The sequence below is a fragment of the Lagopus muta genome, chromosome 13 (genome assembly GCF_023343835.1).
Source record: "Lagopus muta isolate bLagMut1 chromosome 13, bLagMut1 primary, whole genome shotgun sequence".
NCBI lineage: Eukaryota > Metazoa > Chordata > Aves > Galliformes > Phasianidae > Lagopus > Lagopus muta.
This window is the reverse complement of record NC_064445.1, coordinates 14,137,205-14,163,847: the sequence shown is the minus strand read 5'-3', so window position 1 is coordinate 14,163,847 and position 26,643 is coordinate 14,137,205. Positions and strand designations below refer to the sequence as shown.

Below are 26,643 nucleotides of genomic sequence, written 5' to 3'. Positions count from 1 at the left end.
AAGCCGTAACAGACTATTACTGCAGCAGCTCCTTGCATTAGAACAGCTCCAAGTCAGAGCTTCTCATCTTTAAATAATTCAGTTTTTGCTGCTTTCAGGTGAAACTAAGCCAGCTACATCCCTCCAGCCATGAACCACCAAAAACACGAATAGCAAGAACACAGAACGTACATGTTGGTATGCTACTTCCTATCCTTCCTTGTCATGAAATTTTCATTGTAGAATGCCGTTATTTGAATAATGATTAACAGAAGCAGCTGTTAAAAGCAGCTGTCAAATGAAAGGAACAGTTCACACCCAGAGCTGGAGTTCCTCACCACAAGCTTCACCAGGTGCATTGCCCGTGAATTCGCTGCCTTCCTTGGGCAGCAGAAGGGGATTCATAGCTTAGTACATAGGATATCTGAATACATGAAGAGTTTCTCCTCTGTCCAGATTTCCTACCCAAAAATACGCAGCAAATTGAATGTTTTTCTCTCCTGCAGAGAAAGACCACATCTGCTGGAACCCAGCAGTGTATCAATAATCTAATAACAGGATAGCTCACTTAAATTACTTTTCAGGAGGGCTGATTTCTTCATTATTAACTACTAGTGTTCCCAGACAAGAAGGCAAACAGTCCAGATTGCAGAACCCATCACATATTTACATGTTCTTCTACCTGGCCCATGGAATCTGCTGCTTTGATCAACTTCCTTCCCCTCTCAAAGCAGCTTAGCAGTCTCAGAGGTGCATTTCCAAACTGGGTTAACGTACCTCCAGAATGTTCATGAGGTGAAGAAGTGTAATTTAATTTGCTATTGCATAAACCAGTCACGGAAGCTTCCCAAGAAGCGTGAGTTTTCATTTCTTTCATAGTAGACATTTAATTATATGATAATTACTTACAGCTTGCAGCTCAGCTTCTACTTTTATGAAATATAAATTGCACTTCACTCAAAAGTGCAGGGTGAGCATTTAAAAGGCTTCATTAAGTAGGTTTTAAGATTTTCCTGACGACTTAAAGCTGTGGAGTGGAAAGCAGATGTACCTGTAAACTGAAACTTGCTTTGTGGAAGAACAAAGAATAGCTAATGTAATAACAAGAGAGAGTGAGTATTTACAAGAAAAAACATTAACTTGAAAAATACACTTTTTTAAGTAACAAACAGAATATTTCTCCCAGTCTGCATGATGAAAAGGACCAGGAGGGAAGAAGCAGGTTTGCCACCCCTCAGATACAAACAAGGCTCTGTATTCCAACTTTCCAGTGCACAGAAATACAGTTGGATCAGACCCACATCATCATTAATGGAGAAGGAACAGAAGCATTCAACTTGTTTGCAGCATCCCAAAGGCCTGGAAAACAGGAATTGTGCAAGTAAAAAGGTTAAGACAAGAAAAAATAACTTCACATGAATTTAATTACCATAATCATGCAATATTTTTTACTTCCCTCTTGATTTTGGACCATGAGGAGGCGACCATGCCTGTATTTCTGCTGTGACATATCTTCACTGTTCTGCAAACCTGGAACCTAAGTAAAAAGGATAAAGAAGCAAAAATCAGACAGGCCCTGGCTGCTACATCGTGCAGGTGTTACTGTCACCTGGTGGCTGTAGAAAAAACACACACCGATGAAGGGAAGGGGCTGTTTGCTGCAGCCCTGAAGGAAGCCATTACATGGACAGGCAGAGCAGCCTTAGCTCTGGCTCTTCTCATCCCGGGTACTCGTGTCTCAGCTGGAAATACAGCACCCTTCTGTCCTCTGTGCTTCTTACTTTCTTCCCTTTGCTGTTATTTAGCTGCTAAGTGCTACGTGCTGCAGTGGAAGATGGAAGGAGCTGTTCAGAATGAAATGGCATGGCATTTCATGCCCTTTAATAAACTTTATAAAATAAATATGAACTTCCCAGCTTATCCCAGCCAAGGCGCGCCTTGCAGTGGCATGCTGGCCCTTGTGTTTTCTGTTGACTCTGGGATCAGCGAGCTGGGAACACCATCCTCAGCCAGTGTGTGGACATGGTGTCAGCAGGGATGCTGTAGCCCTTAAAAGGTGTCTGTTTGGGGTTTGTCCCTGGAGGAAGGACTCAGTAAATTGAGTTCACTTAGAGCACAGAGCGTGCCTAGCATTGCAGGCTGGGTAAGAGCACATCCCACACCATGTACACTGCAGTCTCCAAATGCCACTTTACATAAGAGCCCTGAAGAAAATTATGCCAAAATGGCATTCAAATAAAATGATCAACATTTTTCTGTAGACTCGTTTCTTCAGAACCTAAGTCGCTAATTTTTCTGCGATTGGAAATTAATTAAGCTTCATTCAATTAAAGTTATTTCAATGTTGAATGATGCAGGGACTCAATGCAGTTTAAACATGCCTTTCAATTTGAGCTGTTAGATCTGATCTGGCAAGTGCCCAGCTCTGCGTTTCTCCATTTCAGTGTCAGTTTGTCTCCTCCCTGTGGCTCCACCTCAGAGGGTGGCTGTGCCATACTTTGCAATGCTCACTGCTCAGCCTTAACTTCAGCTCAGTCTTCAGGTTTGTTGGTGAGAGTAGGATTCTGGACAGCACGTTTTAAACAATTATTCAGTCTTAAATTCAGAACACACTAAAGTACAAAATGCAAAATTGCTTTGACTTTGCATATTAAATATTAACATACCCAAACAACTTAACACACTTTTCTGATACTATGAAATAGCACGTATATTTATAGATCTCCCAAGGCAACTGAAGCCAACAGTCTGTGCTCTCTCGGGCATCTCAGTTGAACGGTTGTGCTATCCAGAGCTGCTTCCAAATAAATCAATTAGAAGCACCTGCAAAAGTCACTGGGAGACCAACATCATTATAGGGAGAGGATGCGCTACATAATAATTCCTATGCAAATTTTATTCCTCTGTCATTAGTAACTGCTAACAGCATTAGACATGTAATGCCACAACGCGATTCATTTCAGTTAAATAACTCAGTCTGTATCAGCAGCCGTTTGGGATTGATTGTTCTGACTGGTGGAAACCACTGCAAGCTGCTAGAAGAGGCATCTTGTGCTGTTGTCTTAGCCTTAAGCTGGGATTGCATGAACAAATTTGCAGATGGGTCCTGTATGTTAGTTTTAGCATCTCATAGAGTATGGCATACATGTTTAATGAACCCAGATGTAGCAAATAGCATGGGCATAGCCAACTTAAACTAAAATAGACTTACCCATTGGAGGTTCACAAGGCAAAGTTTGTATTTTAACACCTTCCACAGCTCACCACTTCTTCTGTTCATTCTGAACAGCTTCTTCCATTATCTACAGCAGCACGTAGCACTTAGCAGCTAAATAACAGCAAAGGGAGGGAATTAAGAAGAGCACTGTATTTCCAGCTGAGACATGAAGTGAATCAAGAAACAGTGAAGGGCTTCTCTGCATAGGATTGAAGCTATTCTCCGTACAGTTAATCACACCAACACCGTTTGCTGGGGTCAGGGTCTGGTATACCCCATACTGATCAATATGTCTCAGCTTCTGGAAATCAGCTTGATGCTGATAAGCTACTTGCTGGGATGCTGCGTGTAAAAGTTTTAAATATTTTGTGAGAACAAAATCACACTGAAAGGCGGTGGCCAGAAGCCTGGAAGGGCCCTTTGCACAGGGAAAAAGCCACTGAGAGCTGCTGCAGGACCAACAAAGCTTTCAGTCACCTGCATCACCCTGGAAAGGGATGACAAACTGGAGGGACATGCATGGAGACCTACGTCCCTGGAAGCTCCCTGGGCACAGCAGTGAGTCCAAGAGCTGCTGTCTGAGAAGAGACCCTAGGAGTCCAAAGCTAAAAGCCTAAGAAAACAGAAACACACCATGGGCAGATACATTTTCAAAACCACATCCTACTTTTGAGGTGCAGCTTGTACCAACATCGCTGATTCATCCTTCAGACCTTGCTGTCCGCATTTCAGTGGCTTATCCTCACTCGCATCCTCCACAACTGCTTTTCTGAAACATATCTCATGTCCAGAAGAAAGGTGGGCCAAGCAGCAAGGGAACCTCATGGCCTTCTGTCCTGCCCTTTCTCCAGTGCTTTTGTTTCCACCACAACCTAAACATTTACTACAAAACAGCTCCTTCACTAAAAAGATCATTCCATGACACATTCTGGAGGCAGCAGTAAGGTAAGGAGGTCTTATCACACAGCCCCATAACGATAAAAGGTTTCTCTTGATCTCAGCTGCTGCAGTTTCATTAAATCTGGCTGGAATTTTGCATCTGCACAATTGTGCAACAAATGCACAGTTAAGACTACAGGAGTTTAAGTTGTAATTTAAACCTATAATTAAAACAAAACTTCTCAAGAGTTATCTTGTATACTTCTCAATCTGCGCTTCCAATGTTCTATCAACTTGAGGCATTTTTAAAGCCCATTGCAAGACATAAAGCCGCTGCTCCTAGGAAGTCGGGAGGCAGGGCCTCAGACAACATCTGTGACCAAGCAGGTGTGCTTTGTGCTCCACTGAAGACTGTCCCATTTTTCATAGTTGGATACTGCTGGGGAACCTCATTAGAAACCAAATTACTACCTGCATCAGGTTTACACTAATGCATTGACATCTACAGCACTTGTTAAATGAACCGTAAATCCAATACACTAAAGTCATTTTCAACTGAATCAAATCAGGTTTCAGTCAAAAGAATTACAATTGTTATATACTTAATGCTTGGCACTTTCATGGTGTCTCCAGCTAGATCATTTCAGACACAGAAAGAAAATTGTAAACCTAGAAACAGTGCAAGCTAAATTGGATGCACTACAAGCATACTAAACACAGTGCTAGGAGTTTAAGGACGATAATTGGCTCTAATTGACTAGTTGGTAAAGCTATCCAGGCATCCATAGTCGCGTTCCTTATTAATCTATTTTCAACATGCTATTTCCTTCTCCATAGTTAATTTATACTTTCCCATTAAAAACTACCTTGTTTGCATTTCCTAGAATCCTTGCTTTTAAAATGTTTAACTCTTCAACGATCCTCAGGATTGACTTTATAGGAAGCAGGCATAAGGGAGAAGGCAGAACAGCAGAGCTGCTGCTTCAGCAGGAGTCAAAATGCCATCCAGGATTTGGAAAGCAAATGCACGGTCGTGTTGTTTCTTCCCCTCACAACCAGAATCAATCGTCTTTTAAGAAGGAAAGTCCATCACCTTGAGCTATGAATAAGTAAGGACAGCACTCACCCTTCATTTTCTTCTTATTCTGGGGGTAGATGATTTCCCAGGAAATCCAGTACTACCACCCAGCACCTTCTTGTGCCCACGTGCACCATACAGAAGGGGATGCCAGCAAAGGACAAAGCCAATTCCTCAAAATACCCAGTTCCAACACCTATGAATTTGAACTTGGAGATTTTTCCTGCCTCACAAAGATGCTCTCCTAAGTGGCCTTGTTTATGCTTAATTCAGAAATGAAAGACAGAGAGGCAAAATGAAAACTAAATCATATATATGTATACAAACCAACTCCTCTATCAGCACAAACTCCTCCTGGTACTAGTAAGTTACAGAGACACACAATACCTGAGGAACAGGCTCCTGATTAAAGAACGTAGAGATTAAATTCATTTACTAGTGCAGACTCTACACCTTCTCTGGTATTTTGATATCTTAATCCCAGGCAGAGTGTCTGTGCTGGCACTCCTCTTCCCTTTGGCTCAAAACAGTGCTGTCCCAATGGCAATCTCCAACAATAAAGAGGTGCTCTTTGGTAGAAGCAGCCACACAAAGTAATGAAAGGCCACATTACATTTATTCAGCCTGGAAGCAGTTCTGCTGCTCAGCCAGAAATCAACTGATGACCTTTTATTGTGTGAAGAAAATCTCACTAGAAAGGGTGGAAGTCATTTACTTCCACTGAGGTGCAGTTGGACTGCCTGGAGAGCTGCCCAGCTGAACAGTGCTCTCTCACCTCTGGCCCTGCCACCCCTGTTCACCATTTCCCACAGTCGGTGCTGGTTCTTGGCAGTCCAGTATGCTGCTTTCCCTAAGGGAAAGTCATGCTGACAGCAAGCTGAAGGACAAATTTTCAACACACTGTTGCTCATCTAACACTTTTCAAGGCTGATGGTGAAAGAACAGATCATTTACTCAGTGCACCTTACTCATGGGGCTCCTGAACCTCCCTTGTCAGCCAACATCAAGGCAGCTGACCTGATCCCTGAATCGATCAAAACCAGCACAGGATCAGGTCTGCAACCAGGAAAAGCCAACACGGCCCAGCTGAAGTCAGCAGGCCACTTGCAATTGAGTGCCAGGTCAGCAACTCATTCTGGACAAATAGGGAAAATTCTGGTCAATTCAGCTAAAGCCACAGCCTTAAGTAGAGGCTGTGCCAGCCCATTGTTAGTTCTTTCTCCCTCTGAACATGAGGGAATATCAAGCATGCAGATTTCAAATGGGTTGCTATCCTGGGCTGCCCACTGTTTGCAATGGTGCCCATCAGCTTGGCACCCTGTAAAGCCAGCTACAGCTGGGTACAGACACTGGATGGGTAACAGATAAAGCAACACATCAGTAGGATAGAAGCAGCATGGCTGGTACAGAAGTTGGGAACTGGAGATCTCTTGATAGTGAATACTGAAGGTAATACAGCATGAGAAAGAATAAACTCTGGCACTTGGCAGTAGCTGCGTCTATAACACAGATCATCTGTCAACCCAGACCTGGCACACACATTCTCCAGAGGATTAGGGCACCATACAACTACTGTGGGCTAGACTTTACAGATGACAAACAAGCTGCAGGGCAAGTGGGGAACAGAGTGCAAGGAAAGCCTGGTCCACTGGGTAGGAGGAAATCTGCACAGCATGTACCAATGAAAGGGCAGTAGTAAGAAACTGAGGATAGCTCTGAGCCAGCTGCAAAAGCTTGGGAACAGATAGAGAGAGGCTGTAGGAGACTTCAAAAACAAGTAGCAGATCCAAAATCAAAGCCAATCTTCAACTGAATTTTAAAGAAAAAAAAATAGAGATCTTTAACACAGTACCAGGACAGAAGGGTTGTTTCAGTGCAGAGCTCTTCAAATACACCAATGAGAAAAAAGACAGTAAGCTAATGCTGTTCTGGAAGAGACAGAATAGATTTGTTGTAGCACAGCATCTATGCCAGACAGAGCAAACCAACCAGCAAATCCAGCCAGAGTCAACACACTGAGTCCTGTCATCAGGGCACGAGATCAAAACACCTTTCCTAAACACCTCTGATGGAGGTTTCTGCCTGTTGCAGTACCTGCTATGCCTCAAGTTATTACTTTTGATGACAGTCTTTTGTCTTCATTCATACTAATTATGCCTAAATCAATGGTAACAGTAGATTTGGCATTGATCAGTCTTGTAGATGCTCTCAACTTAAATTATCCTTTTGCATACAGATAATTCCCATGGTATCTCCTGCCACAGCATTGACACCAGAATATTTATTTAACTAATTATTCTTGTCCACATCATCGTGGGCATTTGATATAAACTGCAGGAATGCAACAAGCAGCTCTAGCATGTATTGCCCAGAGACATCACAAAGTGAACTCCTTAGCAGTGAGCTGCTGCTTAGTGCTCCACTAGGATATGTGAGCTGAAATCAGCATTCACAAGATCAGATTCTTCAGCCACTGTACAAGATGACAAAGTGCCCACACCGGTCATTTGAGGAGTCTTACCTGTATAAAACCAAATCTACTGATGTGTCTACATGAATTTAGTGGAGTGCCAGCAGTTCAAAACAGCTAAAAAGTGTCAGGATTTCTGTCATAAGATTCCTGCTGGTTTGCAGTTGCACTTCTAATTACTTGCATCCTCAGTTCTTCCCTTGCTCAAAAGGAAACTGGAGATTCTGAACTGGAGATTCAGTCACCCCCAGTGACTGGGATTACAGCTGGGTCTGTCTGCTGCCATATCTACCAGGAACTCCACAATGTGAAGGGGTGTATGGTATTTATGGGGATAACTTTTTTTCCTATCTGTTCTGCTTTTAAATTAAAGAGAAAGAAAAAAAAAAGAAGAAGAAGAAGAAGAAGAAGAAGAAGAAAAAGAAGCTTGCCTGATAGAAGGGGAAGGTTCTACATCATCAGAGAGAACTGCTGTTGGCGACCTTTTTACTTACATAAAAGTTGTCCAGATCAAAAGTATATGATTGACTTTACATGCAGAAAAATGTAAGCCAGCAGACAAAAAAGATTTGGACATTTGAAACTCGGCGTAAAGGTTTTCTCAAATAGTTCTTTTATGTTTGTGCTGATCTGTGAAAAAAAAAAAAAGTTTAAGTGATTAACAGCACGATTAGTATGATGGAGTGGCAGATTAATTTGCTTTTAGATACAGCCAAAGTGCTCCACAGCTGCAGGAGGTGCAGCATGTTGCACCTCCAGGTCACTGGTTCAAACACAGCCTGGGGGTAGGGACATTTTTCACGTCTAATGGTTGTTCAGTGGCCCATGTGAAATGAGTTTTGTGTGTGCACGTTCACTCCAGGTATCACAGTGAGTGCCTGAGGCCAAGGGTTGGGTGGGTACGGTGAGCAGCGATTCCTCACTTCCCAAGAGTGCCCTTACTGTGATGGAAGATCCACGCCTGAGCTGGCTGCTATACAGCTGCCCAGGAACAAAACAGACAGTTGCACAGCATCAGGGCTTGTCAGCTCAATTCTTGTTGCCAGAATTTAATTATTTTTAAGCAAGCATTCAAGACAGAATTAATACCAAACAGACCCTCTTAGAAACAAGATCTTATTCAGTGGTGAATAAGCAATTCCCCTCCAAAGTTTCTCCTTTTTTTCCTACCACTTGCAGATATTTGTGTTTGGCTGAAGAAATGGTAAGTTCCAAAATCTAGGAGGCTGTGGGCTGCTCTGGACCATTTGCAGATGCAACAGACAGGGCACATTGCACCTGGAAATGTCAGCTGTGTGCAGACAGAAATAAGCAGCATGTCGTTATTCCCTTACATAGTCCTACACTGTAACACTGCCGAGAGGCCTCATTCTGTACCTGATATACATTTGAAGTTGCTTTTACTCCTGTGAGATAACACTTTTATTTTAAAGGCAGAAAGCTGCTGGATTTTTTTTTCCAAATTGGAAAACTCGTTTGAAGTCCAGAGCTTGAGAGCACTCAGTCTTAATGAGGGAGAGGAGCACTGCTCCCATAAAGGCTGCTCTGAGGACACATCCAGGCACCAAGTAGAGCTGTGCTGGATGTGGTGCTTTGCAGAGAAGGGAAGATGTTGCACAGGGACTGCAGAGGCAGCTGCATGCTCCTGGCTTCAGCAGCTTCCTCAGTGGCACACAGCAATGTGATCCTCAAGAGAACTAAGAGTTGCTGTGAGGCTTTCCTGATTTTCTTCTGCAAATGACACATCTTTTCAGGGGAGCTCCAGCCATACCTCTTTCTTACCCTGTGCACTCTACACGGGAGAGGGAAAGAGAGGCTACACCAGATCACATCTACAATAAGGAGAAGAAACAAAAAGCTCACGTTTGTGAGCTCTCTCCCTAATGCTATACAGAACAAACTGCAGATGGGGTAAAGGTTCTTGCCCCAGGTGCCCACACATAACATTTTATAGCACCAGATTTGGGGGCATTAAGCTGTACACGTAAATTGTGCCCATTATTATTATTCACTGTAAACATGCCATAAGTATGGAAATATGGCCCTGCTAGGCTACAGAAGTCTGTACTGAAATATTAAACAGCCCATTAAATAGAAGCAGTAAATACTCCAAAGTGCGGGAGACCTTATTCAGTTATGTAACTCTGGACAGGCTTTAAACCTGGAAAATGCTTGGCTCCATCTAAATGCCCTCCTTACATCCCACAACTCTGCACTGCAAGAAACCACGGGAGAAAACAGCCAGCGAAAATCCACACAGGGCAGCAAATGCACTGCCACTTGAGTGACTGCTGGCTCTGAGAGCAAACAAATGGCATGAGAAACAGGCTCCACTAAAAGACAAGAGACAAGGAATGGAGACAAGGAATGCAGGCAAAGGTTACTCGAGCACACCTCCTGGTCCAGAGCAAAGATCTATCTAATTTAGGAAATAGAATTCAGGGCCTGGGGGTCCGAAGCTGATATGAATCCCAGAAAAACTCATCAATCCTGGGCTCCATAGCATCTCTGATAGGGTGAATCCAAGGCCTTAGAGATGCATACGCTGCTTTTAACCCCTGTGTTAAGCTGCTGCCCCATGTAAGGCAGGGTCAGGCCTGGAGCAGACTGGCGCAGGATGGCACCTGTGTCCTCCCAGCACCAGCAGAGGTGCCAGGACAAAACACCTGAACTGGGGGCTGTAAGGCTGGAACGCAGCCCAGCCTCGTGGCAGTTCATACCACTGTCAAGGACAGAAACCACACGCTTCTTTCTCTACTGAAGAACACAAAACCTCATTTACTCCCCTGATTGCATTAGCCAATATGAAACAAAGTAACTTTTAATAAAGTGTGCCATGGCAGAGAAAAATTGATACAATCACAGAGCCGGTATAATGGGATTTAATTCTGCTTCAGATGTGCTAGTTTTAATAAAAAAGGATTGAGCAAATCTAAAATAAATTACAGTGAAAGGTCAGGCTTATTGCTTGTACTGTTACGTTAACTCTTCTGCAGACATTTTTACAGACTGTATTTATGAGACCTTTTGATTTTCAGGATAGGTATAAAATACATCTGCAATTTTCCCATTATTTGTGGCAATGTTTCTTTTACAGGTGTCATTTCCCAGTGCTTCAATACAAATTTCCCTAGCTGACATTTATAAGAAATGATGAGTTATTTATGGGGTGGTGTTGTTGAATTAGCAAAACTATTTCCCAATAGAAAGTTAAACTCAACTAGAAAAAAAAATTGTCAAGGGAACGATTATCCCCATTTTTGTGTCAGTGACACTTGTGATTTCTTTGTCATTAATCATTCCACCAGCACATCACTTATTCAATAGGAAGCAAATCAATTACTTACTGTTCTGTTCAGCTATGTCCCTGCTTCTCTGACTACTGAGAGCAGACAAGAATGGGAAAAAGCTGCAAACACTGAATCTTATTACCTGTCTCTTATTAAAATTACTGCAGCACCTAGAGACCCCAGCCAAGATCGCAGCCCATTTCGCTCAGCGTTGTAACACAGAGCTCAATATCCATCCTAACCCTAAAGGACACGCACAGCACAGACTGCTGGGGACAAGAAGAGAAGGTGAGCAAGCTGCAGAGGAGGGAGCTTGTTGTCACAGAGGAACTACGAGTGCATCATGGGCACACGGGTGTTTCTGGATATTTCTGTGCATCTTTACCCAACTTAGGTGCACATGACACTCTATGCATGGAAGGGGAACTATCCATTTTGCACTCATCTTGGGGTGATGCCCAGACACAACGAGCTCAATGCTCTAGAGCTGCAACCTGAGAAATCCTGCTGAGCTTGATCAAAGGAGCTATTGGAAAGAAAATGCAGTCCCCTTCTTGGTATCTGTCTGTATTCACTCTGTCAGAGAGCCTGGCTACAAAGCCATAGACAATACACAAACAAGGAAAGCCAGACTGTGTGATCTTAAAGCCCAGTTAAGTCATGTGTCCAGTTAAGTTGGCTCAGGACCATGGAGTCAACTGGGAGCTCCAGGGGGGAGCCAGCAGGCCAACCCCACCTGAGCTGTAGGCAACAAGAATCCACCCCAGCAGTCAAGGGCTCTTCACAGGGTTCCTGGCTTTTAAGAGTCACTTTGATCCTGAAACACTAGCTTTTATTTCATTCTGATGAAATCAACAAGAAATTAATGCCAGCTATTGAGGAGCACATACCTGCTTTGTGCACAGCACAGAATTCAATCAGGAATGTCACTGCTCCATAATCAGGAACATAAGCAGACACTACTCAAACTTAGAGAGCCATGGATTGATACTGTGGGCTGCAGAAAGGCAGTCTTCATGAGCTAGCAGCAGAGATCCTGCAAAACACACTTATCAGAGCCTGAGTTACATGAATGTGTAAAAGGGGGCATGCTGAGAACACCTCTGAAGCCTGTGAAAACTCTGCATCACATTTCTGCTTTAAACAGTCAAAATTGCTGAGGTAGAGTAGTAACAAGAGAACAAAGTTTGTGGCTTGGCCAGACACACATTGCCTGTGAGCTGTGTTACAGACAGGTTCCACGTGCAGGAGGTTGCCAAGGCCTCTCCAGTCCCTCGGTGCTGCCCTACACCTAGAGAAGGGGGAACCTCCATGGCCCTCCTTCCCCCCTTCTTGGCCTTCCATGCTCAGCCAAGGCCCAGCACAGGCTGTGCCCACAGCCTGTTGGCAGCAAATTGAATCTGAGCCAGCAGCATGCCCTGGCAGCCAGAGGGGCCAACCATCCCCTGGGTTGCACCAGCCCCAGCACTGCCTGCTGGACAAGGGAAGGGCCTGCCCCACTCTGCTGTGCACTGGTACCAACTTGAGTACTGAGTATAACATGCTGCAACGTGAAGAGATTAAAACTATTAGGGCGTTTAAAGGAGGGGAAGGGGCTGGAGAAAGAGACAAGTGGGAAAGGTCTCACTCCCTTCCAACTCAAGCTATTCAATGATTCTTCCATTATGTGCGCAGCAAGTGTAAATGGTGAGCAGAGCACACACACTAAGGAGCAGTGCTTGCAATATAGGGGAATTGATCAGCTCTTGGGTCTCTGATGAGCTCTTAGGTCTCTTCCTTAAGAAGCCCAAACCCTGGCCAAGGCCAGACACTATACAGGAAGAATAAAAGACAGTCCCACACATAAAATAACAGAGCCAAGAAGATAAAAGAGGCCAGGTAGTACCAAAAACTAACTAGAGAAGGCCAATAGCACTTGCACGAGGCAGAACACAAGATAGCTCTCAGCAAACAGATAAATGTAAGCTGCCAAAAAAAAAAAAATCATACTGAAAGTTGTGTGGTCTTTTTGATGACTATTAGATAACTAGTAAACTGTAAGAAGATGTTATCTTCATTTTTCTCGTTGATAAATGTAGCAACCTTTAGACATACCCTCCCCAACTTTGCTTCAGAAGGAGAAGCATCTACTGAACTCAGTATTGTGATAGATCTGTTCATATATACTTTTCCTTATGATGCCACTGAGTCTTTGACAAGGTATCTGTATCTATTTCTAGCTATCTAAGATACAGACGTAACCCACAGTCTTTGCAGAGGACCTACTATTTATAACCTCCAGCAACTTCAGAGGATTCACATCAATCATAGCAGATCTCCAGCAGGAATGTGGTCCCCATCTGACAAAACTGTCTGTCTTATTTCGTCTTTTATTTTAATAGGTTTCCTGCCAGCCAGGTTCTGCTTCCATTTGATCAAGGGTACTAAGTCTTCAATCAACTCTTCTCCTTGCTTTCTGGTCTATTTTTAAAGGCATTGACCCAAATCCATGAGAGCAGTAAAAATACTGTAATTACAACAGCTAATTCCCAATGAGAACAATCATTTCTATAGCAACCCTCCAAAGAAGGCCTCTAAGCTAAATCAAAAATAAACTGAGTACATAGGCAAGCTAGCAGTGCTGCTCATCTTAGGTTCCAGGCACCATTCTTCCTTGAGGAATGGCTTTAAAAAAGCAGGTAGTAAATCGCTGACAGTCTCATCAAAGCTGTATGTCAACACAAACATACTGTACTGCATTAATTGCAAAGCAGGCTCTCCTTAACTCTCCAGCACCCTTGGCACACGCAAACAGGCTCTGACTGAAGGGCTGACTGTTTAGGTTGCCTCACCTAGTCTACTTCAGGAGCATCTAGGCGTGAGCAAGGGATACAGCAACCACTCAAAACCACTGGAATAACTTACTGTAACAGTTTAATATCCCTGTTGGGGGGGGGGGGGGGGGGGGGGAAGAATATTTTCCATCTATTTTGTTAATAGATGTAATTAACTACGTGTTACTTTTAGTTTCCTCTGCTGATGAAGACTTTCTGACCATGTTCAGACAGCCTACTTTCAACATAGTACCAAGAAAATTGTGCATGAAAGATGCGTTTTTTTCAAGAGTGATGCAGCCAGCCCATGCACAGGATTCTAAAGGCAGATGAACTGAGAAAGCTGGAGGTAAACATTAAGTAAATCACGCAGACCTCAGGATGGTTGAATGCCACCGAACATATTTTTCTAAAGAGTTCTGTATCTCAAAATACCCATGTGGAAGACAGAGCCATTTTCTTTACAAAGTACAACTCGACAACACTGTGCTCCTGTTTTCAAGTGAATTACTGTCCACAATCCTAATTTTCTGCCTCTGCACCTAAGACTACAGTAAACCTCAAACACTCCACAAAGTACATAAATGTTTATGTGACTCTGCAAACAGAAAACGAACGAGAGGGCAGCATGCAGCAAGGCATCTGATGCAGAATGATGGAGATTGGTACAAAATCTGAGAGTCAGCAACGTTTGCTTTAGGTAATGCCTGGCTCTGGGGAGCCCTTATTAGATGTGTCTTGTACACAAATCAACAGAGTAGAATAGGGATTGTTAAACAAAGTGACTGCAGCAATCGGTCAATACAGAAAGACCATTAGGGTTGGATGTAACTCTGCAGAAAGAAAATAAAAAAGTAAATTACCAGTGTACAGAATACCATAAATCTTACAGCAAATAACTGATGCCTGTTTCTACTTCTGCCAGAGATTCAGTCTTTTTATAACACCATTGTACCTGCCTTTCCAATTCAAATCACCTTTATTGTTGAAACAAAACACTGAGCACCAAAGAACAAGCTCTGCCACTGTGTATGGTAGTTGGTGCTTTTATAAACAGAAAATCTGATGATGTATCTGCATCCTGCTTTTCAGTTTGTTTTGGCCGATTTCTCACTCATCCATCAAAACTTCTGCTTGTAAGGATCCTCATAAAGAAATGCTTGAGCAAACATGATGGCACACAAGGGTCATTCTCTCTGCCTGTGATGGCTCTACCAGCACCTGCAACCCAGCACATCTACACAAAAGGCACAAAACCACGTAAAAGCATTGCACCCAAGATGAGTTCCCACAGAACACTGGATAGGAATCAGGACTGGTGCTCAGTCAGCTCTTACTTTTCAGGTCCCTGAGTACACTTCTAAAATGGAACACCTGTCAGTGCTGAAAAAAATAGGTTATCTCTGATTCTGTTTCTGATTCACCACAAAATAACTTGCAGCTCCATAAACTTGGTCATGTTGTCACAGTACTAAAACAAAATCAAAAGCTTATTTATTCACTTTTACCTCGTAAGTCCTAAATCAATAATTGCACCTAATGACTAACAACAAATTCAAAACATTAATTTGCATTGAGTACCGTAACCTAATAAGAAGGCAACAACTGTATTTGTTGAAATTGATTTTCCTTTTGTTACCAGCACAAAATCTTCAGGTCTGTATAATAATAAGATACAGCATATGGAGGAGTTCATTATCACAGAATACCAAATAGGCAAAAATTAAGTTTCTTTTTCAGTGTGGAAGGGAAATGTTGAATCTCCAGGGCTGATGTTTGAACAAAGGAAATTTCTTGTACCTCTTCCGCACGAGCATTCAAGCAGTGGGAATCATCAAAAGGTGAATTTCAAAGCCTACTAAAATCACTTCGTAATGTAAATAATTAAAATCATTTCTGAAGTACATACCCATAGAAGCTATGAAGTGATGCTGAAACACTGTTCTGAAAGGGGCAGGTGTTGTTTCCTTTGTTTTTCATTCCAGCAACAACTCTAGCAGCAAGTCACTGAAGCCCAGCCCTGCAGCACACTGAGCGATGCTGGGATGTTTATGCTGCTTTTTGGCAGAGGCCTCCGCTCCAGGCGAGAGCAGGTGGGCACAGGGAGCACCACATCCACCAGGAGCTGAAGCAGCAGAGCCCTTCAAGTTGGAAACCTGTAGGGCTGGAGCAGGAAGGGGCACCCGGCTCATCCCTCACAACACCATCCATGCGGGTACTTTTGGTAAGGACCGACCAACTGGGAGGGGAGTGCAGGACTATGGCCTTGCTGAGGCAAATCTAAACTAAAGCCCCAAGCACCTCAGTACTGAGATGACACTCTCAGCAGCAAGTTACAGCAGCTTTACTTCAAATTTCAGTTTTTTACCAATAAAACATAGGTTTTATCACTACTTGCCAGATAACTGCACACCAAGTTTCCCAGCACAGGTAACTGTTTTGAAGCCACAACCTTTTCCCTCTTTGTTTCCAGTGTTAGCAGAGAGGCCCGCTGTGAGAGCAGCCCTCACAACAGCTCAGAAACCTGCCAAGATCCCAATCTGTTAATTTGGACAGGTTTCCAAGGAACCTCCTCATGAAAATATCCATGATGCCAGCCAGCCCAGCAGGATTTGAATTAAGGCTAGGATGCAAAATCTTCCTCTCAAATCAGAAGCACGTTTTTATTGAGCACATCTCACACACTCATGCATCTCTGTTCATTACAGAGACTTGACCACCCTACAATCCAAACACCAAGCAGTATTTCAAGTGGCAGTAATAACCTACAACTCCTGCCTCTCCTCCTAGCGGTTGGCAACCCTGCCCACGCCAGGGGGCTTGAAACTAAATGATCTTTGAGGTCCTTTTCAACCCAAGCCATTCTATGATTCAGTTTTTGCAGCCGTGTAAGCATCAATCAGCAGCACAGCCTGGCATAAGCTGATCGTCTCCAGGGCTGCTTGAACTCGAGCTGTGGCAAGGTCACACATGCCAAGCAGGAGAGCTACAAACAGCTCTGAGAAGGGTGGAAGCACCCAGGGATGTTCCTACCAACCAACTGCAGAGCACAAGGAAATCAGACTGCCAACAACCTCCAGCGATGAGGAACAAGGTACTGAATGAAAATATGAATCCTCATTTAAAAACATGTGAGGGCACCAGGGATTTCCAACCACAAGAAGGAAGCAAGCACCACATCATCTTGTTTTATTTAGAGGGGATGACTGAAGCAGAGTTGATGGCATAGAGTACGTGCAGTTTCCCACATGCAACCAAAGTAGGCTTTTCAGTCAAACACGGTTGGAAAGAGTTAACTGATCAGTGGTATCACTCAAATCAGATGCCAAATCAGTGGTCTAGTTTGCCCCTGCCGCGGAGTGATTAATACATTCACCAACACATAGAGGCAGGGCCCCCATCTGTTGAACAGTATTAAAAAACACTCAGCAACAAATGTGTTGTCAATGAATAAGGTGTATCAGCCTCTAATGAGCAGCTATTCTTTCCAGAAGAGCACTTTGTGAACAGTATCTATCCAGAAGTTCTGTATAAATAAAAGACAGGACTCCATATCAGTGAAGAGCCAAATATAAACTCCTATTATCCCATGTTCTTACTGTGCCTACTACCACTGAATACGAGTTCATTAAAAAAAGCATTAGTTGGTGAACAGGGAGCTCAGGCAGAAAAAAAAAGGAGCAATTAGCAAAGTTGAAGTTCTATCCATAAGTATATAAATACGGCTAGTGACACAACTAATAAATATTAAAAGTTTACAGTTTACCAATATAGTTACTAGTTGTACCATCATGGTTGTATAACCAGTTCCTCAAGGTGCATTACAATTAAAAATTTGTAACAGCCAATTCCTTCGAGAATCTTAAGCTATAATGCAGTTGCTACCTGAACACTGCTGTATTACGCTCATTTAGAAAAGATGACTCACCACCAACATAATGGATTTACTCTTGGAATTGTGTAGAAGCTCCATGAAATTCCAAAGCCACCAGTATGCAGCATTTGGCATTACTGGCACAAAATCTCAGCTTCTCATTAGTAGCAGGGCTTAGGATTGCTATGATTTAAAATACTCCATAATCAAGTGTTCTTTTCCCCAGCAGAGATCACAAAATAAGAGGCAAAGAAAGCACTCAAAAAACAATCCTGAAGAATCTGTGGCCTTGGGCAGCATCCAACTAATTCACAATGGATAAAATAAAAGAAGGTAACTTTTCACACTGTTTTCATAAGGCATGAAACTGCCAGATAGAAGCACCAAGTTCTGTTCCCTGAGAAAGATGGCCTTCCCAGACACTGAGGGCTGCAGTGAGAAAACCTCACACAACACCAACCACCACTGCTCTTCTGGCTGCTCCCACAGCTGCAGCTGCTCACCCCCTTTCCACCTGCCCCAACTTCTCCTGCACTGTTTTCCAGATAATCTGTGCACTGTAGCAGATCTCAAGTTCCTCCAGCTTCCCTGCTTAAATGGGGACATCCTCACTCCCCTCCCACCCCATTTGCTTTCCCTAGTCCCTGGTGGAAGTGCTCTCATAGCACCTATAAACGCATAGGTCACACAACTGTTATAGTGAAGAGCGATGTGGAAATGTTCTCTTCAGGAATGACTACAGAGATCTTTGTTATAAACAAACAGTTTTATTACAACAGTTTAGTATCTCTCCGGATGGGACAGATCTGCCCCAAGTTTTTCTAGTCCTCCATAAGGGGAAACTACCAACTACACCTTCAGGCAGGACAGCTGCTCCCTTTACAAGTCCTCTTATTTGAGCACAGAAGCTTCTTCAGAAGACTTAACAGGTCCAGCTTCCAAAACATTCTGTAAATGATAGGCATCAGTGCTCATAGACAGTATGAAAGTAGCAAGTAGCTACAGATCATCCTCAGCTGGGAATCAAACTGAGCTGAGGAATGAGATTGTGGAGTCACATCTACTGGTGACCAAAGGCTGCAGTGATACAATGCCTGGTTCTTACTACTCTACGTCAAGAGGACATAAGCTCCAAAGTATTTTATTTCAGTAACTCACCAAAGGGATGAAAAAACTGAAAAACAGCAATATACTTTAATAAAGCATCAACATATTTTGAGACAACAACAGGTAAGGCTGTCACAAAAATACAGACACTAACACTTCAAGATTACAGGAAATTAGATTTTGAAAGCAGATGTGGAGCAGCCACACACACACCTTGCATTCAGCTGTAATAGCCTGAAAGCTCTGAGAAGTACAAGAGAAATGGAAATAAATCAAACTATTTTGAACAGCATCCCAAGAGCATGGGCCAGTCAGCACCAGAGTGCAGTTACTGGAAGACAATAGTTCATATCAATTTTTATGTACAATGTAAATCTCATTTTTAAGAAGTTCAGAAGTTACCTTTCAACACAATGCAGACTGAACACGTAGATGCTGAATGTAGAGGCTGGATAGCATGCAAATGCAATTAACACATTTCAAAATATGCAAACCAAGTTCAATTCTACTCTCTTGGAAAAACTAAAAGCAAACATTCTAACTGTGATGCAGCAAAGCTTTTACATATGTGCTTGAAGTACACAGACTAGATAAACTCACATAAAATTTAGCAATCAACCTTCAGTTCTTAACAGATATGAACTACAGAGATCAACTCTTTCCAACCCAACATCAGCAAGGGTGTCAGTGTCACATCTGTCATTTCATACTTTCAAACTACTGCTGGCTGAAAAATTCCATGCTTTTCCAACCTGTAAGGCCCTCGGAGGTTTTGGCTGTTGTTAGTTGGGGCTTTTTTTTTTTTCCCTTCAGTAGCTTTGTTATAAATCTGTCATCACTCAACGTGCTTAATCCCAGCAGTGAGCCTGGGGAAGAGGCAGGCACAGTGAGAGCCTACGGCCAGTGCCAGGGTCTGTGACAGCACACAGCAAGAAGTGCAGGTGCTGTAGGAAATGCATAGGAAGTTACTTCCATCAGGCATTCAGATGGATTCCGATTACCTCCATATACTGCATTCCTTTGCTTATGATGTCAAGGAGTGAAAACTATTTTTCTTTCTAAACCATAACCAGTATTAGCAATAAATTCAAGAAGCAATGCAAATTTACAAGAAAAAAAATCTATTCTAGCACAGTGATGCTACTTGTTCAAATGGCACCTGAAGATGGTTTCACATTACTAGCAGGGAGAAAACCTTTCCTTCTAGATGTCATTATGAGAAATAGGAATTAAAAACAATGAAGATTCAGCCATATCACCACAAACATAACTCAAAAATAAAGGGTGGCTAATTTGAAACAATAAGTGAAAGAGCTGTTGTGCCCTCTCCAAGGAGGATACGTGCACTTTGAGAAGTGCTGGATGACTGTGCATTACTTTCTTCAGCCCCAACACAACCATCACCAAATTTTAGTTATGTACTCAATAGGAGACAAGAAATTCCTTTCAAACTTTTCATATCATATTTCTCCAACAACTGCCCAGTTGTCTGAAGGCCCAGAGTTTTCAGGAGTTCTTTGTGTGACATTACATTCAGTGCTTACAAATTTCTCACAGGCAGTACTCCTCATCTAAGATAAAAGTAGTTAAAACTAAGTGATTCTTTTCTTTCAGCCCACCTAATTTTGAGCCACAGCAGCATATCACTTAGATTCTGCCAGGCACATACTGTGGTTATATCTACAACTAGAAGAACAGAAAAGGAAAAGAAAGATCCATTTTATTTTAATCCTGACCAGCACCTGTTAGCAATTTTCTTTAGTTATCACTGTGGGACATGATGAATAGGAAGACTCAATGTGCTAAGGAACTAGAATATAGTATACAAGCGCTCTCAAGGATGCAGCACCACATTTAGTTTAACCAGGAACCACAGACTGTACGAGATAACATATTTCCTGGGAGTATCTACCATGCTTCAGAGAAGCTGCCTGATCACAAGGGTAGTATCTGAAAGGACTGCATGATCTTGTGCTATGCAGCTATTGTATCACATCACTGAAGGAGCAGTATTAATTTGAGGTAACCAAAACCAAGAAGTCTGCATAAAAGAACAAGTTGAGGTATTAATATTTCAAAACTTCCCACATACTTTGCAAATAGTGCAGAAAAACTGGATACACAAGAACATAAACAAGAACAGAAGTGTAACAAAGCTAATCTCCAATAAACAGAAAAACAGATTTCATGTATTTTAAGACTTAAAGCATTAAAAATATTACCTGATTACACCAAATAGTAGCGAAGGAATAGGGTTCTACCCCTAGCTGACATAATTAAGTAAAAATTAATTTGGCTCTTCCAGTTTATTTCCCTTCCTCTTTATACACGCTGTTATAACTTCAGGCAGTAAAGTTACTGAGTGATACAGGAGCTGAAAAGCAAATGTAAATAAGGCATCTTCCTCTATTAATAGCAATGCTCCAGAGATTTGTGATTTATATGTAGGTAGCTGCATAACAATTTACAGACCATAATTACACTACATGTCCTCCTGCCAAGGACAAAATAGGACACTGACTACTCTGATACCAGCAATACTATTTGGAAAGCCATCCTTCTCCACACGCACTCTACCCCACTGTGGTTGCATACTCAGTTAAAAGTATGCTGACTCCCATCGTTAGCCTGCTGCCTGAAAGCTGTGCCCCATCATTACCAGGCATGGCTCTCAACTCAGATCTCAACAATAAATACTCTGTTGAACCACAAATCTTGCAAATAAAAGCCCAGGGCAAACAATTAATGACTGGGTTCCTGGACAAAAGCTCCATTCTGAAATAAGAAAGCCAAAAGAACAGCATCTTTCCAAGTGCCCAGCCAAGCCATCACATCCATTTTTGTACAAAACCTTCTACACAGACCATCAGGAAAGACTGGTAATCGTTCATCAAGTGTACAGACATTAATCCCAGAAAGCCTCAGACACATTCCAGCAGATTTTAATTAACACAAAAATGTGGACAGAACTCTGTCCTAGAACTCAGTAAGTTTTTATTAAAGCTTAGGTTTTACAAAATTCAGAAGAAAGTAGCCAACAAAAGCATGAAATACAAGGCAACATTATCATCTCAAACAACTCACGAAGGAAGCAAACTGCACTAGAAGAAACTTACACATCTTCAAGGAAGGTACCATGTAAAGCACAATGCATTAATCTAGACTTGACATTATAAGGTCATGTGCTGCTGTGGCAAGGTCCATACTAAACACCAGATCAGAGACAGAAGATTAAAGTAAAACATTAGATGTCACAGTCACTGTTCTACTTATCTGAGAAAGGCAGAGACTCCAAGGTGAGCAGAAACTATGAACCTGCTTAATAAAGGCCATTCTCACAAAGTCAAGAAAAGGTACATCCAACACTTTCATCCCCTCATTAAAATGGAAATACTAAAAAGGAGCACTCCACAGCATATCCCCATTGCTTCTGACTGACGTGCTGAATCAAAGGTGAAAGGAGAAAGAATTAAGAGCTAATTACAGCAACAGATCATCTAGCACAAGGCATCATATCTGAGCAGCCTACCAACCAAGAGAGGAGTTATTTTGTTTGCTACTTAACGAAGCTATTAGTTGCTCACTTCCATTCATTAGGCATAGAAAAGGTTTAATCTGGAGGTCATTCCAGGAAACACTTCACCCTGTGCTTAAGCACACATGCAGCCTAATAGAAACCAGTGACCAGGAAAACAGAAAAACTTATCTGCAGCTTTTCCTTCGGAGTACTTCTGAGAAAAACACCCATCTGATTCTGACACCAAACAATGTCGTCAGCTTCATTAGATTTTGTTTTGTCATGCTCCTGATGCTGTCTATATACTCCAAAAAAAAAATCTGATTGATGATGAAGGCACAATTATACAAACCTTAACATTCACTTTAAATGAGGCTATGCAGAAAAGAGGGGAGGGAAAACGAAGATGAAGTATGTTTCTGTTCAAATAATTTTATTTTCCCACAGCCATATAAATTTAAAATATGAAACAACAATAATACAGCTATAGAATCTAGTTCTTCTTTCAAAGCAGCAGCATATAAAACATATAAAAGCTAAAACCTCAGCACAAGCTTAAAAAAAACAAGGACTGAGTGACTTTTGCTGAAGACATGATTTCACAAAATACAATACACAAAAATACTGGAATGCATAAAATATAAAGCTACACATTCTAGGTAAAGAATGACATTGTAAAATATACAAAATTGCAAAATTAAGCCAAGGGATTTGTGGGTGGGTACCATGAATACAGAGAAGTTGGCAATTAATACTTGTAGATGAAGAGAAGGAAGAGACAGCTTTATATTTTGAATTTGTTTTCCAAGTTCACGATTTAACTTTCTTAGCATCTTTCTTTCCAGAGTTTTCAGCAGCCAGGTCTGCTTTTCTCTTTTGTGACTAAAAGGGAGAAAATTATTTTAAAATTAATTCATAGAAATGGTAACATCACATTGCTTTGTTTTGCAGTATGTTAACTAACCAAGCAACATTAGCAGCATTGATGTATTTAAGTTCCAATTCAAATTTTACAGGCCAAAACAGCAGGGTGAACAAAACAATCTTAGCCATAGACAGAATTCTGCCACCCCTTCTGCTTTCCTTAAGACCTGCACAAAACGGTCTCAATGGCACAGATACCATACAGCACAAATAAGATACAATCAGGACCTCAATTTATGTCTTATTTTAAAGGATTGTCATCTTTAAAGCAAGTAAACAGAACACTTCTAATTTCTTCCTCCAGGAACTACTACAAAGGGAGCAATGACAGTCCTTCGACTCAATTAGAGCCAATATATCATGTATACAAATAGGCAGGAAAAAAAGAAAGCTTTGTTTTCTTACTAGCTCCTCAGTTACTTACACTAAAGCCTCTTCTGAGGAAAAAAAAAAAGGAAAGACCCAAGCTGGATGAATTGGGAATACCAACAACAAATCTAGGGGAGTTGTTAACACAGGTATTTGTTTAATCTCTCAACTAATGGTATATACTTGAAGCCATCAGATGCTATTATCTTCATTTTCTAACAAGATACAATGGAATTCAGCCCCACTAGAAGTAAGGTGCTGCTCAACATACCGATGTGACTTTCGCTCCTCTTTTCTTCTTTTCAGCTCTTTCTTTTTCCTCAATTTCCATGTTTTCTTTCTCTATTAAAGATATGAGAGTATTGCAGCGTCTCTGAAACTCCTGAGGAAACAGAAAACAAGTTCTAAATAAAAACTAATTAACAAAAATAGCTGAAATTCTTGAATTCCAAAGTACTCCATTTTTACAGAGTTGTCTTTTCCTTCTGAACCAACTACGGACTGATCCAGTCTTTCACCTTGTTTAGATGAAGCAAATAATACACTGCCTGCCAGCATACTTCACCAGATTTTAGAAAGAGAGGTCTTAAGGGTCTTAAGGGTTAGAAAGAGAGGTCTACATCTTTAAAACAGAGAGAAAAGAAATCCAAACCATCTGCAGCATTACTTTGCTGTGACACACGGAATCAAAGAGAGAACACAGTGCAGAGCTCCAAACTAGCAAAGACCTGTGCAGCTTTAAGCTTAGAACTCAGTGCTGAATTTTGGTCAAAAAGCACCCAGAAGGTAGGAGGCCTTCAATACTTGTAAGCAGCAAGTCTCCCATGGCATCTGAAAGCAATCTAGATTAAATCACATCATTTTTCTTTTTTTTTTTTTTTTTTTTTTTTTTAAAACTATAAATAACATTCTTCAGTACAACTGCCACCAAGCTGGCTTGGTAAAGAAAACTCCATTTGATTCTTCTTTGTATCCCATCTGAGAATAAAAAGTCTCCTATGAAATACAGAATAAGTACATACTACTGATATTATGTTTTACGCATGTTGGGAACAGCAATTCCACTGCTTTTCTTTTCTGCTCAAAGAATAAATAAATATATATATATATATGTATATTTTCTATCACACTCATGTGGAAGAAACCCCACAGCAAAAGAAAAACCAAAAATCTTCACAATTCGACCACTACAAACCTTCAAATTCCACACAAACACTGGCATTCAAATTAACAGTCAGCAAGTATGAGAAAGCTTGGGTGCGAGCAAGGCCAGTGGTGTGTCTGTCATCCCAAATACACCACTCTCTTTAGACCCCTAGGGATGACTAAAAGCAGAGAAGAGTAGAAAGATGATCATCCACGTGGTAGAGGCACTTCACATTGTGGGAATCTGTGTACATTGCACTCAGAGACTTCGGAACTGTAGGTAAAGACCAGTGACGACCTGTTCCACACAAAAACCATTACTTCAACCTGTATGAATGTGAGAGAAATTGGCTTGTGCTAAATTCAAGACAAACCATTATCAGAAAGGTGTTGAGAAATAACCATGCACCATTTGCCTCAAGAGACAAATACTCTAATTTCTCAGGTAAAAAATGTCTGCATAGATACATTCACTGTAAGAGGTGTTCAGGTTCACACTTGGGGATTCCGATGGACTGCCACTCCAGAGCATGCTGTGGACAAAGGACTCAAAAACAGCTTTCTCAGGAGAATCACAGAAGCATTTGACATCAATAAGTAGCATGCACATGGACTTCTGTTACACCTACTACCACAGCATGAAGAAGTCTGCCTTCAACTACAAGAAGTACTGTATGGGCTGATCCACCTCATTTTAGTGCTATGAAAGTACACTTAGTCTGAAACGCCTTGCACCTTTGCAGATGCAATTTCATTCAGTATGGCCTGATACTTTCCTCTTTAGGATTGAAAGAGATAAGATGTACTCTGCTCCCTGCTTTCATGGCTCTAACAGCTAGTATTGCAGGAAATAAGACGGGTGCGCTGAACCATCACCTCCTTCTGCATGACTGAAGGCAAAGATGTTGGCATGAGTGTGAAAGTAGAAGTTCAAGGCTTTGTCAACAGGTCTGAATATTCCTGTATGTACAGTGGGTCATTTTTCTTACACTGGGCAGGGTTTGCAGAAAAGCCAGAGGGCATGCACAAATTATGCCCAGAAAACAGAGATGATTCATTATTGTCACAATATTCTGCATTCTTCCTACATAAGACAGAAACAAATCAAACATGCATGCCTCCACGCCCTGTTAATAACTTTATCACTTTAAAGAGCACCTAAGCTCTCTCTCTGCAAACTTACATTTTAGATTAAAAATAAAAAAACTGTTAGTGGAATGAGTCAATGAAACAATTTATTTTTGCTTTCCTGTGAGAAAATTTACAGAAGAAAAATAAGATGGAAGATAAATCAGCTATTTATGTGGAATTCAAGAGACATCTAGTGGATAGCAGAATGCAAAGTCTTCCTGAAAAGCCCGATCACAAGTTATCAGAATTACACTCCCTGCTTAACTTCTTTCACATGAGTTTGAATGTAACACAAGGTAACTTTGAGGTTACCTGTGAATTTCAGTGTTCTAAGGAGGGGTTTTATCCACTTCCACTAAACTTACTATACATATCCCTTTGTAATGATTCCTATTTATTCTTAGCATGTAATTCTTGGAACCAAGTTATCCTCCAACACTTCTCTTCACAGAAAGTATCAAGCCTGCACAAAACAGATCCACAGAAGTGAATGCTTCCACAAATATCACCATATCTGTATGCATAAAATACACGATTATTGGCAGTTTAATCTTAACTATCCTAACAATTTAAAACCATTAAGAAAAATAAATGCATATATGAAGTGAAAGATTATTTTCTCTGTATTTTCATACCACTCCTTCAGCTAACAGTAGAAAAACAAATCAGTATTACTGTATATAGTTTGAGAAAATAATCCAGAATTCACTGTATGCCCCTCCCTTGGTTTCAGCAATAGCAAAACATTTCTGCACTTTAGAAAATGACTCCTTTCTCCTTCAAAAATAAAAATTTGAGTGAATGTATGATTAGGAAGATTTAAACATAAGATTTAACACTACCTCTGAC

The 26,643-nt window shown here is 41.5% G+C and overlaps 1 protein-coding gene across 1 annotated transcript in view; it reads right to left on the bottom strand.

Annotated features, from left to right (window-relative positions):
* Positions 1 to 18,766: 18,766 nt before the first annotated feature.
* The window catches only part of SMARCA1 (SWI/SNF related, matrix associated, actin dependent regulator of chromatin, subfamily a, member 1), a 30,550-nt gene continuing 22,673 nt past the window's right edge, over positions 18,767 to 26,643 (bottom strand). The window contains exons 23-24 of the mRNA XM_048959495.1: positions 23,789 to 23,899; positions 18,767 to 23,106 (exon numbers count right to left, since the gene is read on the bottom strand). Coding sequence (XP_048815452.1) covers positions 23,035 to 23,106; positions 23,789 to 23,899 — 183 coding nt within the window. The 3' untranslated portion in view covers positions 18,767 to 23,034. The remainder of the gene's footprint in view (positions 23,107 to 23,788; positions 23,900 to 26,643) is intronic.